Here is a 14,485-nt window from a genome sequence, read left to right on the forward strand (position 1 = left end):
CCAACAAATTTGTCTCCTCGTCTGTTTTCCGAGAAGTGTACATAGAAACGATCGTTTCGTCTTTCTTGTTTGTATCGTGTTGGTAAATATTACGTGAAAAGAAATTCCTTGTTCGACTGAGAAAGTAGAACGAAGTATGAAATATATCTGTATGGATTTAGAATTCTTATTCGAACAGTTCTATCATAAAATACAAAAAATAATTCTAAAAACAAATGTAGTATGACAAACGAGAAGTTATAATTCATTGCAAATTTAAAAAATTCGACTGATCGTCGTATAGAAAACAGTGAAACTTTTCTTTTTAAAATTTGCAAAAAAAAAAAAAATCGAGGATTGTTAATGAAATGAGATATATTAATTTTTTTGGTATAAGCTTTAGAATAATAATAAATAGAAAAATTAAATGAATTTCATATGGAATATGTTTGATAATTTTTTAAATTCTTTTTTGTTTTAGTTATAAATAAAAACAAAATTAATATAGACTAAGTGAAAGTTACTTTTGAAGAAAATAAATTATAAAATTGTGTTAATAGAAAGCTTTTATTGATATACAGTAACTGCATGTTATATCTTTTATAGTAACTTATAACTTTTTATTTTTTTAAAAATCATAAAATAAACTAAAGTAAATTTCACTTTAATACTAGATTAGTCTAGAAACTTTCTATTACGGCCAAAATATAAAATGTCTGTTGTAACGAAGCAAAAATAACTGTCAACAACAATTTCTATAAATCATTAACATTTGAAGTACAATCATTGTCTTGATACCTCATACTTCTCTCTTATCTGATATTCTCGTATCTTTTCTTCTACACAATGTATTTTACAATTTCTTACGAATTTTCATCGATTTATCGTCAATCGTAACAAGTCACGTTTATGTTTCTTAGGAATTAAGCGTTTGCCATATAGGTTAAATAGCTCTTGCTGCATTATATACATATATATATATATCTTCCCAAACTAAGCAGTTTAAGTTCAGAATCTGAGTTATCGATTGCTATTTCAGAGTTAGTCAACGAACATTTCGAGTAGTTTCCTTAAACGAGATCACCAAACATTTGCGATTATCGAATAATATTCAAGCATTTCCAAGTGTTTCATAACAATTGTCTACAATATAATTATGTCAGAAATGTTGTAAACTAAATATGATCGCGAGACAGTATTGTATACAATTTAATTAGACTATAGAATTTGGAATATTATCTTATCGTAGGTTTGATCTTTAATACCTTTTTCTTCTCTTTATTTACTTGTTTTGCTTGTGAAATTTAATTTCTTCGATAAATTACGTAAAAGAGACTTTTTCAAAGATAACATTGGAGAGACTTTGGAATACTTATGAATTCTTCGATTATCGAAATGTTAATTCATTGATTAATTTAATCTTCCTTTCCTTTTAGAGCTTGTTTTGAAAGTATACCAAATTTAAAAATTAAAGTATATATTCTTTTATCCTTTCTTAACACTTGTTTTTCGTTAATTGATAATTTTCTTTTATATTGTCTTTTAAATAGATTCATATTGGACAACTTGTAGAATTAAGATTAATAAATCAATTGAAGTTTTTATCGATGAAAAACAAGATAATATATCAATTTCGTAGTTTTTTTAATCTCAGAATTTTATAAATAATTAATTCAAAAATTTTTACACATTTTTATTATACACGTCACATATGCTTGTATAAATAAATCGAAGACTAAAGAAACATTTGAAATGTATCGTATATCAACGAGACAAGAATCTCTCCTTATATATAATTTCCTCTCGTAATTTGAGGTCTTTAAAAGAAAAAGGAAAAAAAAAAAATTTAAGAAAAGATGAAAATACGATACGATTAATTATAGCGTTTGCAGAATTTTTTATGCCCAATCGTAAATCGACGCAAACGTCTTCTCGAGATACAAGGTAGACGCGTCAAGTCCATAAAAAGAGGCGTACACATTTTAACGCGAAAAAAGGCGTTTATGTGTTCATCGCGTATACGAAGAAAGGAAAGGGAGCGAGAGAAGTTCGCGCAGGCTCAAATGAAACAAAACAAAAGAGGCGAGGATGCGTAAGACCTTTTTTGGTGATATTTGCCGTGTATTGCTCGTGAGTTGTGTTGGTCCCTGTTTCTGGTCAGGCTGGTCTTGGCCGACCGGATTTTTCAAAGGTTGCCCACAGCTCGAACCTGTCCTGTTCCCATACAGGACTGGTTTATCGACCGGCACTCGATGCTCGATTTCTGAGCAACGCCAAAAGAAAAATGGACGATAGAGGGAAAGAGAGAGAGAGAGAAAGAGAAAGAAGGAATTCCTGTCTTGTCGGCCTTCGGCCATTTCCGCTGATTAACCTTTTCTCCCGAGCCAATCAACGTTTTCACCCAATCGCCGTACGGATTTTGGATTTTTTTTTTTCAATCACCGATTCTTTCTTAATTGTAGACAATTATAGACAATTATAGACAATTCGTCGTCTCGATCCATGGAGAAGATTCGATATATAGATCGAGATGAAGTGATAAAGGTTGAAATATTTTTAGTATTTATTTATAGGAAATATTAATGTTATTTATATTATATTTATTATTGTTATATATTTTCTACGAAAATAAATATTATTAGTTAGTTTAATAAAATTATAGATCGAGCTTTTTAAAAATATGTTTTAAAATAGTAATATATTTTCTTATTATATAATTTTAATGAAATTCTCATCTTATAAATAAGATACATTATTTTAAATACTATTTCCGTATTTAGTTAAATATTTATCGATACATTTCGAAAAATTTAAATTTATATTCCCTCAGTCCCGATACGGGAATTTGAGGAACATTTCAGAGAGATTGATACGTGGTTCTCGAGTTCTACTAGCAAGTTACTAGTAAGCGTTCGCGGAAGTTTGTTAGAAGTTTAATGGACGATGGTGGGGAGAAATAATTCTCCGAGAATGTTGGTAAATGTCGGGAAGCAATGTTTAAATTAACATGATGCAGTTTCTACACGTGTCCTCTTTACCTCGTTGTCCGTCGTGGCTCGAGTTTAAAACTGCCATGCTCACGATATAATATAAAAGTTTGCTCATAAAATTAAAAGTTCGCCAACAAAGTGTGTATCTACGATTCGGCTCTGGACTCTCCACCGTTAGAAATGGAAGAAAACTTTTTGCTTTTTAATTTATGTACAACACTCGGTTCGAGTTTGATCTTTCTTTCTTTTTTTTTTTTTTATCTTTTATCGAGAGATCTGATCAAAGAAAATTTAAGATTCGAAAAATTGTTAAAATGTATCGATCTAATTTTTTTTTACAAATTTAATTTCAAATGATGAATTAATTTCTGTTACTATTTTTTTTTTCTGTACTATTTTTTTTTTTCCTGAAAAATGACTGCTCTTTAATGTATTTAAACAAAATCAAATACCAAGAAATGGAATATTCTCGTACGAAAAATACGAGGAAAAGAAAATATTTTTTGATCAATGATCTGATCTGCAATTCAGCATCAAAAAAAATGAAAATATTTATATATGTATATACATACGAGAGATATATCTAATTTTCCAAGTTGGCATGTTTTATTTTAATTATTTATTCCATGAATGAGCAAACATTTCCAGTTATGAAATAAGAAGAAATAAATAGTGGATTTCAAATTTATTATTAAATATGCATAAATTGTACGTAGTGATATTTGCGGAAAAGGCGGAAATTGGATAGATTTAACAAGTTGTCTACTTGTTTAAGAGATGCAAATCGGATGCAGAAACTTGTTTCAGTACTTGTCTAAGCATGATAATAAGCTCGGATTGATCGAGTCTCTCGTTCAGCTTCTAGGAAAATCCATAGGCTCGTTTCTCTTTTTTCCTTTTCAGATTGATGATATTACATCGTTCGCATTGTTCGTGCATTATCTTTCCGCAAACTATTATATCTTCTGTATTTCGCCATTGTGTCTTTTATACCGTGTTTTTTTTTCTTTTTTGAAACTTTTTAATAACAATGGATGTGATAGTGAAGGGATTTGGTTTTTTTTTTTTTTTTTTAACATTGCTGGCAAGAGACAGAAATTTTGCAACTTTTGTGTTAATGGCGGAGGAATGGAAAATTGGTATATATTTGAAATTCTAACGCGTCGAAGTTTAAATATTTTTCATTCCATTTGCATCTTTAGTCTTTGTTTTTGCAATTTACATTTTTTTTAAATTATTTAAAACCGCGAGACATTGGATAATTTTTCTAGAAAACGTAATTCTATCCTTTTTCAACAAATATACATTTCCGATCTTTCATTATTCTTTTAAAGTCTAAGGCTTGTTAGATAGGTTTTGTTGATGTGTCGATTAGCACGTCTTCTTTTCATTCCAATATCATCATCATTTATATAACTTCATTTAATACCGAAATATGTATTATATATATATATATACACATATCAAAAGAATTAAACGTTTATAAGTGTTTTATAAATGTTTACAATTAAAATTAAAAAAAATTCTAAAAGAGATTTTTATCCTATCGAAGAATTAAATTATTCGAAGAAGTAAAAGGAAAAAAAAAAAAAATTTATAAAAGTATCTTGCTCGATGCAAAGAGAAAGAGTTTCATCGGTTGGAGAACAAAGAGGAGGGGGTTCGATGGAAGATAACCCCATGTGTTTGAAACAACGATAACAAAAGTATCAAAAGAAAAATGAAATCGCGTCTCTGGTTTAATCATCCGTCGGCCAGGAACGAGGAAATAAATGCTTATATATTTCTTTGTCCAAGCCCGTTTTATAGAACTCGTGAAAAACATCGGCAGAATCGGTGTAATCAGGAAATACGCATTTATCGATCGGGCCCGTGCTGTGTGTGGTGTGTGCAATGCCTTGGGATGGCCCGAGCAACGAGATAAACGCATGTGTGTTGCGCGCATATCAGTATAAATAACTTACGCAAGCATTAATGAATGCTTATCTAGCCGAGTCTGTTAAAAAAGATACGCCATCGTCGGCATTATTATCGTGGCTCTTTTAATACCCGTGAACCGAGCGCATGCGCGAATAACACACGCTCGCGAGCCACGACCACGGGGTCGTGTGGTGTACAATGGTGCCTTGTTGTATCCTGGATCACCGCGCGCGATGTGTCGAAACCGAAACTGGCCGCAAGAATTGCAGAAGGTCAAGACGGAGGAGCGCGAATATAAAGCGTATATAAACGGTCGACTTTAGGATGGAATTATACCATGATTTTAATTAATATTTATAGTTATCGTTATAGAACACCGAGAGGACAAGTGAGTCAAGAGAGCACGTGAGATACGCATGTGAGATACGACCCGTTTTAGCTACAATTGGAATTGTAATAGTTTCGAGCAAAGTTTTCATTTCAGTTCTCGTTTCGTTTGAAAAAAGTAAATTATCTGGAATATTTTAATTATTTGATAATGATATTTTTTTTTGTGATTATTTACACGAGCATAATACGATTTAATAAATTTGAAAATGTAATATATATATATATATTGGATACAATCAGAGATAATTGTTTGCCAATCGTTCGATAATATTTGAGACATACATGGGAAATGCAATCTTGCAAGATAAGAAAGAATTTTCAGATAATTAATTAATTTTAAAAAATAATACTTGGAAATTATAGTATATTTTATCTCTTAATAAATAAAATAAGTGTTGTGTTTAATATCCACCATGAATTAAAATCTAATTTTCGTTTTCTTCTATTCCAATTATTTTATTCATATTTATCTCAAAAAAATAAACAAAATTTCGTTCGTATCTATTTCTCTGAGCTGCTCATCGCGAACTTTATAATTTTTTTAATATATATCAAATATCAAATTTTCCAAAATTTTCATTTTGATCATTAAAAAACAGAATATTATAATTATTCCTATCGTTATTTTTTTAAAACTAATTGATCGTCTGGGAAATCTTTTTTTCCCTTGTTCTCCGTATTTTGAAAGAAAGAGAGAGAAAGAGAGAGTGAAAAATTCGTTTCTTCCTCGACTAAGAACTGACAGGTCAGTGATATTTCTTCTATGGATTTTTTTTATCGCGCTTTGACCACGGAGTAAACACGCGCGAGCACTATATTCCGTTTCACCTTGTTTAGAAATGTGTTCCCGTAAAACTTGGAAGAGAAGAATCGGAAATATCAACAATGGGCGCAATTGTTGGCGCATTCGAAGCAATCTTCTAAACGGGAGAAGCAAAAGCGACATTTGGCAGTAGACGCGTCGTGGATAATAATACTGATAATGATAATAATAGATCGACGATATCGAAGCCAATTTCTCTCGACTATGCTTTTCTTCCTGGCTGATGGGTCGAGTAAACATTGCCCAATAAATTTTTAATTTTTTCCTCTCCTGTTCAATAAGCGATTCTTATGTACCGGGTGATTTCTCTCGTCTCTTCTATCATTTTCTATCATCATTTCCCAAGAATAAACTCGTACGTCAATCCTTATCGTCGAAGTGCGATATTCTTCACTTTCTAAATGTATTATTAATTTTCAATTCCTTTCGATGCATTATACAGTTTCAGTTAACTGACTGATGCAAAAAAGAAAAAGAAATAGGAAATCGAAATAAAATTGACGTATTACCGCAAAATCGTTAATCAAAAAAAAAAAAAAAAAAAAAAAAAAAAAAAAAAGAGAAAAATAACAGATTCGATCTTTGCAAAGATGGAGAAAAAAAGTTATGTCGTTTGTTATTCGTTCCAAAGAAAATCTCGATCGATGGAAGCGATAAAAAATAGAAAAAGAAAAAAAGAAACGTTTCGAGAGCGTTTTTTAAGTGGCAGCGGGTTGGTTTCTGGATCGAAACTTGTGTGTAACCTTGAAACTTTTGTACGTGTTCCAGGGAGCGGCGAGAAGCGGAAGCTCGGCTGGAGAAGCGTGAACGAGAAAGAGAGGCCAAGATGGAAAGGGAGAGGCTCGAGAAGCAAAGGGCCGCCGAGCAGGCAGTTCACAAACACTTCGAAGAGTCCCTAAGGCTGGCGCAACAAAAGGTTAGTCAGCCTTTACTGCCTGTTTCTCTCCGGTGCGCGCGTGTTTTTAATGACCTCCAGACCCCCCCTCCTCCCCCTTCCTCTAACGTGGAGCAGCGTGTCTAACAGATGCTCGACAAAAAATCTTCCCTATTATGTGCATTTTTAAGCGCGATTGATCGCCGAATTCGGTCGAATATCTTCTTCCCCTCTCTTCCTTTTCGTTTCACAGTCGACGAAGTGGATTACGCGAATACTTTTTTTTCCTCGATAACATGTACATGGTACACCTGTATATGTTATGTACGGAGTATCGATGTATTTGTGGGACAGCTTTAGAAGGTCGATTCTAGACACGAAAACAAACATAAAAGTTGGTGTACAAAAATGTCGGTCGAGGCTTATTTATCTTAAGTTATATAAATGATAGAAATTAGATGAAGCGTTAGATGAAGCGAGAGGGGAAGATTTGTGCGATGGCGGCGTAACGGAGACAGAGATATGTATCTCGTTACGTCTAAAACGCGAAATTTTTAATTGCTTGTGACTTAATAAATAAATTCCAATTTTTGTACCATCAACTTTTCTATTTGTTTTGATCTCTATATAAGAATCGAATCTTCTTATATATTAATATCTTAATATAAAATATAAATTACATCTCATACATGTTCATCGTATTTTTCGTATTTTTCTTAATTGTTTTAATAATTAATTTTTTAAATTTATTTTATAGAAATACGAATATATATCGTAATAAACGTAGATAACGTACAGATTTTATCTATTGATACAATGATAGTATTCGACTTTAATCCGTAAAAACAAATAATCGTAAACTATTTATATTATTGCAAGAAAAATTATTTAAATAGAAATTGAGTTATCTTCGGGAAGGATATAACGAGATATATGTAATTACTTTTTTTCTGTAGTTAGATATATAGGAAGTCGAAGAAGATAAAAGATAAAAGATTCGTTTTAAATCGAATTACATAATATCTCGTGATAAATTCGTCATTTCCTAAAAATAGGATTTAAATTATTTATTGAACTCGTGTCATTTCGAACTTGAATTTTCTAGAATTCTATATATACGAAAGATAAGAAAAGCATATGAACATCGTGGAATATATTTCTCATATATTCGTAGAAGTTTTAAATTTATAAACTTCGAGTTTTAAGTATCCTCTAAATCAATATAATTTCGATATAATATCTTTTCGTAAGAAATAACGAGACTAGTGTATTAAGAAGAAGAAAAAGAAAAAAAAAAAACTTATCCTCACAATATGACTTTTTCACGTTCTTCCACAAAAAAATTAATTATACATTTCCTCGAAATCGCGCATTTTTCCTATATCAGATAGTTTACAAGTTTGATTTGCATTTACATGTTAAAATCGAATCAATTATTAAAATTTTAACAATTTTATATTATGTATTATTATCTCTAACTTCCACGTTGTTTGTTCACGTTATATTTTATTTCTTCAAAAGGAGAGAGAGAGAGAGAGAGAGAGAGAAAAGAAAAAAATGACGAGGAAAAAAAAAGGAAAAAAGATACAGTCGGAATCCCGGAAGTTTAAGTTAAGGTTTCTCGCGACCCCGAAAGACAAACACAATCTTGGTGCTAACGAGGACATCGCGATGCGTCACTTGTCGCCTTCTCCTCCTCCTCCTCCTCCTCCTCTTCTTCCTCCCCTCCCTCCCTCCCCTCCCCTTCTCTGACACATGAGGAAAGGTGGAAATATTTTTATCGCGCATTCAGCTAAAGAACCGACGTTAAATATTTAACGGTTGAGCTCGATTATGCAAGCAACGTCCAAGGGCGACGTCTTGGAAATTCTGAGAAACCTAGCAGCCACTTGTTTGCACCGACATTCCGTGGAAGTTGTTGCAAATTTCCAAGTAAAATGTTGGGAATTGAAGCGATTCGTTCATCGATTTTGCCCGATTCCGAGATACTCGAGGGAAATATATTATCATATTGCGTTGTATGAAAGTAATAATAACGGAAGAAACAAATATAAAAATTCTTATTAATCTATTAATCTTATTAATCTATAATTTCGATTTCAATTTTATTTATTTATTTATTTTTTTTTTAATCATAAAATTCTTACAATTCTTAATTCTTCTTATTGAATTGAAATAATGACTGTGATTTAATAAATTTTCCAAAAAAAAAAAAAAAAAAAAAAAAAAAAAATATACTTTCGAAAAGTATGAAACAAATTTTCCTGAAATTTAACAACTTATAAAACGTGATTTAAACGTTCTTTTAAATTCGTTTGAATCGTTCTTCGATTAACATTTTATCCAAAAACAAAAAAAGAATTTAAATAGGAAAGTCCAATTAAATAATTCGTATTGTATAAATATCTTTTAATATTTTTACAATTATTTATATCACGATTGAAAACCCCTAATTCAAACTCAAACAGGAATAAAAATATTAGATGATCTTACGCTTTCCTCGACCAAAGGAGGGCGGCAAATTTTCCGAATTTTCCTGAAACTAAATCCAAAGAGTATCGAATACAAATCTTGATATAAAAAAAAATTATCGATTTAACGTAAAATCGGGATCGAAAAATCAACGTTAACATTAACTTTTTAAGCGTTTAAGTTTGTTGCTAAACTGTTCGGGCAAACAATTTAGCAGTAACGGGCTTTTACCACCTCGGCGAATCGGCACGATGTTCCCCACGTCTCGTCGAATTCGTATATGTGTTTCCCTCGAAAACCGCAGCCCCAGTTATCCGCAACTGTTCGAAATTCCCTTTGCCGAATTTTCAACGAACTTTGCATTCGATGCACCAGTGGTGAAACGAGAAATTTTCCGAAAACCGAGAACCACCTCCCCCCCCGTCGGTGCCCCGTTACCGTCCCATAAAATTCGCGATCAAGTTTCCCAACGCTTCGAATTCCTCCGCGGTTATTTCAAAATTTCATCAAAAGAACACTATCCGGCGTTAACGGCGTTTCTCCAACCCTCCCATTCAACAACAATTTCACGCTACCTTTCACGTATTTCTTGCGCGGAAATTCGTAAATCGTCGATTAAATTTCGAGGCAATATTTAGAATTGGAACAAGTTTATAACAAGGTTACGGGTATTGTTGAATTGCTTGTTTAAAACGGTTTGAAAAATATTTTGAATTTATTCATCATTTCCGATATTTCGTATTTTTATAGAAATTTCGAACTCTTCGATATTTAATTTTTTCACCGATTTTATTAGTGGAAAGTATTCAGGTGATAAAAATTTTCTGTATTTAAAATTTTAAATTCGATTGAAAATTGTTCAACGAGATATATTTTAAAATCTGTTCAAGATCGAAGAAAATACTTGGAGAAGTTTAACATATAGAAATAAATGAATTTCCTTCGCTTCGTTTTTGAATATACAGCGTTTTGAATACGATAAAGAAAAATTTTGGTAAATAATTCTCTAATTTTCTTCAAATTGTAAAAAAAAAAAATCAATCCAAGGAAAAGAAACAACGTTCCATTGAATAAGAATCGTCATTTAAACATGGAGAGAATCGGGGAATGGAGGAAAATGGGGCGAGTTTAGTGGTTAGACGAAACCACCCCCGCCGTCGGGGTGAAAATACGGATAATCCCCCTCTGAGCAGCTCGCAGATCGCATTCTCCAGGGTCTTTTCAGGCTCTCGTTCTGCGTTTCCCTGGGAGAAAAGGGTGTGTTCCCATAGCAGATACACGGGCGGTAGGGGGATACCGAGAGGGGGCAGAGGCAATCAATGCATTCCAGCACCTGCCTTTTGTGCGTGTTACAGCTCTGACAGTCACCCAAAACCTGCCTGGCCCCGCCACGCTCTCTGTGTATTTTGCTGCCTGGTGCGCGCCCCGCAGCGTCTCTCATTTCTTCTTTTTCCTTTTCTCTCTCTTTCTCTCTCTCTCTCTTTCCGAGCAGTAGTAGACTTGTTCTCTCTCCATTCGGCCCCATTTACGACATCTGTCCTCCTCGTGTCTCAAGGTCTGACCAAGCGTTGACTAGTTCACGGATAGTGTGTAGTATCGTTCAACTGCTAATTTCGATGGAAAGTGTGTTACACGACATGGAACTTTTCCATCGTGTTTTACGAGGCTATCGAGGTCATCGAAACTTTGATCAACTCAATTACATTTCTCTCTGATTTTTTTTCTTTTTCTTTTTCTTTTTTTTTTTTATATTCTGTATTTTATATAATAAGTTTTAATTTTTTTTTGAAATCTCTGATAATTGTATATATTTAATAATTTTGAATATGGGATACGATAGAGATGAAAATAATACGTAGGAAAGGGGAACAAGTTGCAATTAAAAGTAAAGGTAAAAACGAGAAACGAGGAAAAATCGTAATGAGAATAGAAAACGGTTTCTCCTCGTTTATGTAGAGGTATTAAAATTTTGTTTCATAGTGTTTAATAATTCTCAATTTGTTTTTCTCAATTTCACTTACGTGCAAGATTAACTTATTCGAGTTATCGAGCATCAAACGATAAAACACGATGTGATCAATTAATATATATTTATTTTTGTTGCAAAAAAACCGTAACCTCGTTATTTCCTGGATTTTTATTTTAAAAATCTTACGCAACAAAGATAAACGAGAAAGCTGAAATCTAAGCTGGCACGCTATTCGTACGTTTTATCTCTTATCGAGCATCGTACGAGCCTCCCACGCCATTCCTGTTTTCGAGTCGGCATCGATTACCATCGTTGAGAAAGCTTTAACGACCGATAATGAACCTTTGGAACGGATGAAAGGAGGCGAGCGAGAAAAGGACAGGGAATCCCATTTCATAAGAGAAGTTGAGCACCGCTGAGGACACAGTGCAGACACGAATAAACCAGAAAGGTTTCTTTCAGGTTAGGCCCCAGGAGCCTACCTGCCCTTCCACCCCACAAAAATGTCCTGCCCAGTCGTTCGCGAGCTTTCATCCCGTTCACACGAATCCTTCGAAAAATATCCATGAATCACCATTTCAATCCACGTGTAAATACGATTCGAAAATTCCCCACCGTAAATCACGTATTCCGCTCGTCACCGCATAGATAAATCTCGATAAAACCAGCGAGTATTGGCCAAGTGTTTTCCATTTCGTGGCTCGGATAAAGCGTGATCCGCGTGTGTGTCCCGACTAATCGATTCGTCAGAGTTCGTTCGCGCGATTCGAGAAAAACGCGACTGGCACGCCTCTCGGCGGCCCTCTCCGATAACGTTCATATTTACGTTTTATTCGCTTTCGTTACGTGTTTCCGGCCGCATACTTGAAAGAATGTGATAATATTAACCGTTGCTCGTGAATCGGTGTTGTTCAATGTTGCTTTTGCTTTCACATGCAAGAAGTGGATACGTGGATAAATCTTCTTTCTCGATCCTGTTCTTTTTGGAAGGTCAGTATAATCATTAAACGCGTCAAAGTGTTAACCGTTTCGATCCGTTTGAAATCCGTTTTTCAACCTTCGATCGAATCGATTCGATGTAAAATGGATTCCTTGTCGAGAGGATGCGCGACCTTGGAAAAAATGGTGACGAAAAGCTTAAGAAGAACGGCTGTTTTATTTGCACATTTATATTCATAAATTCGTGATAAAGTCTATCTGGTTGATAACAATGCCAACAACGGCATTGTTGCGCGCGCAGCGATAAATTCTTTTTCTTGGCCGCTTGTTGAAATCGCTTCCAAGTCTTTTTTTTTCTTTTTTCTTTTTTTTTTTTTTTTTTTTTTTTTTTTTTTTTTTTTTTTTTATTGAACATCGGCGTGTTCGTTCCGCAAGGACGGACACGAACCGTGAAAAGAAATACACACGCGTTTTGAAGGCTAAGAAGCACGATAGAAAACTCGGTCTGATTTATGCACGCCAACGCTTGGCTTGTACTACTGCGTTCGTTTTAAAAAAATTTGCATTCGATGAATTCGTGATGGTTTTTTTTTTTCTTTTATTTCGCTCCTTTCACATGCGGTCTGAGACTTCGTGTCATACGTGAAATGGAATATAAAATATATCTTATTATTCGTGATCTACGAACGAATTAAAAAATTAAAACATAAAATTTAATCTTGAAGTGTTGGAAACTATTTAAAAATTCTTATTTTCGTGGATTTTATAAATCTTTTTAAGTAACACGATCTCGTTATTTAAAAATAATCATCATTTCATATATTCATTTTAAAATTTCGATAAATTTATAACAATAAAATTAAAGAAAAAAAAATATTAACAAATTAATAACTTTTGAAAACTTTTCCTTCCATCTTGAACGATGTGAAATTTTCTAAATTAGAGATTTTTCAAATATTCATCGATCAAATCGATAATTGTATTTGCAGATATGTACAACCATATATGAGAAAAATAAAAATTTGTTTAAAATTTGATAAAATAATTACAGATTAATAACAAGATTCGAGAAATAATTCTACATACGTTTCATCGTGATTTTACATTTTAATAATGAATCTTTCGAAAGAGATAAATATTTATTGATATTTCCTATCGAGTCAATAAAAACGTTAAAATTCATATTTCACGAAGATCGTTATGATTTGTGAACCGTTGTTATATAAATATATGACGTTGTACGAGAATTATTATATCTGCGTTATATCTCGATTATAACCTCGTGAGATAATGACAAAGATAGAAGATTTAAAACTATATCGTCATAGATTTTTTTTTTTTTATTATTATTGCGGATGTTGTGACCTAACAAGATAATAAAAGTATTAAAATTCACATTGAAATCACCTTATCGTATAGATATCACGAAGAAGGTCGTTAATGATTTCTAGAAATAAGTATAGCATATACAAAAGTTATTATATCGGTATATCCTAAATTATGATTGTAAGATAACAAAAATAGAAGATTTAAAATTATATTCTTTCCTATTTCTATTATTATTGCATATAAGAACTCTACTTACTTCAAAATATATATATATATATATAATAAACTAATTTATTAATCATTCATATAATTTCATATGTTTAATACAAATTTTTATCAATTATTATAATAAGAAAAAAATATTGTTTTTATAAGAAAGACACAATTTTATATCTGAATAAATAGATATGTTTATTATTTAATTGTCGTGTAATGATTAAAGCGTCATTTTATTGTGTATACACAAACGTGTTATCGTATTATTTCTCACAGAACGCTCGAGAGAAACATTAGAATCATACTCGAAGGAACTACGAAGATAGTTGTAAAAGGAATAACAACAAGACCCGAGATTTGTTTTCACGAGAGAAAGAGTGCTGTATCTTCGTTTACAAATAGAGGATATTTTTGTCCAGGAATTTAATATTGAACTAGAGCGAGTAACATCAGCAAATAGCGAAAAATAATCGATCTACGATGAACTCTTTACGATGTTTATTGTTCTGGTGCACATGGTGCTGGTGTTCGCTTATTTATATGTGGAGAGAGAGAGAGAGAGAGAGAGAGAGAGAGAGAGAGAG

General features: G+C 32.6%; 1 protein-coding gene across 3 annotated transcripts in view; it reads left to right on the forward strand.

Moving 5' to 3' along the window:
• LOC122716040 (probable JmjC domain-containing histone demethylation protein 2C) overlaps window positions 1–14,485 on the forward strand; it is a 291,449-nt gene that overhangs the window by 247,749 nt on the left and 29,215 nt on the right. For all 3 annotated transcript variants that reach the window (XM_043938733.1, XM_043938735.1, XM_043938734.1), the window contains exon 9: window positions 6,871–7,018. In XM_043938733.1, the coding sequence (XP_043794668.1) occupies window positions 6,871–7,018 (148 nt within the window). The remainder of the gene's footprint in view (window positions 1–6,870; window positions 7,019–14,485) is intronic.

Source organism: Apis laboriosa, unplaced genomic scaffold, assembly GCF_014066325.1.
Source record: "Apis laboriosa isolate Shangri-la unplaced genomic scaffold, ASM1406632v1 scaffold41_cov147, whole genome shotgun sequence".
Lineage (NCBI taxonomy): Eukaryota > Metazoa > Arthropoda > Insecta > Hymenoptera > Apidae > Apis > Apis laboriosa.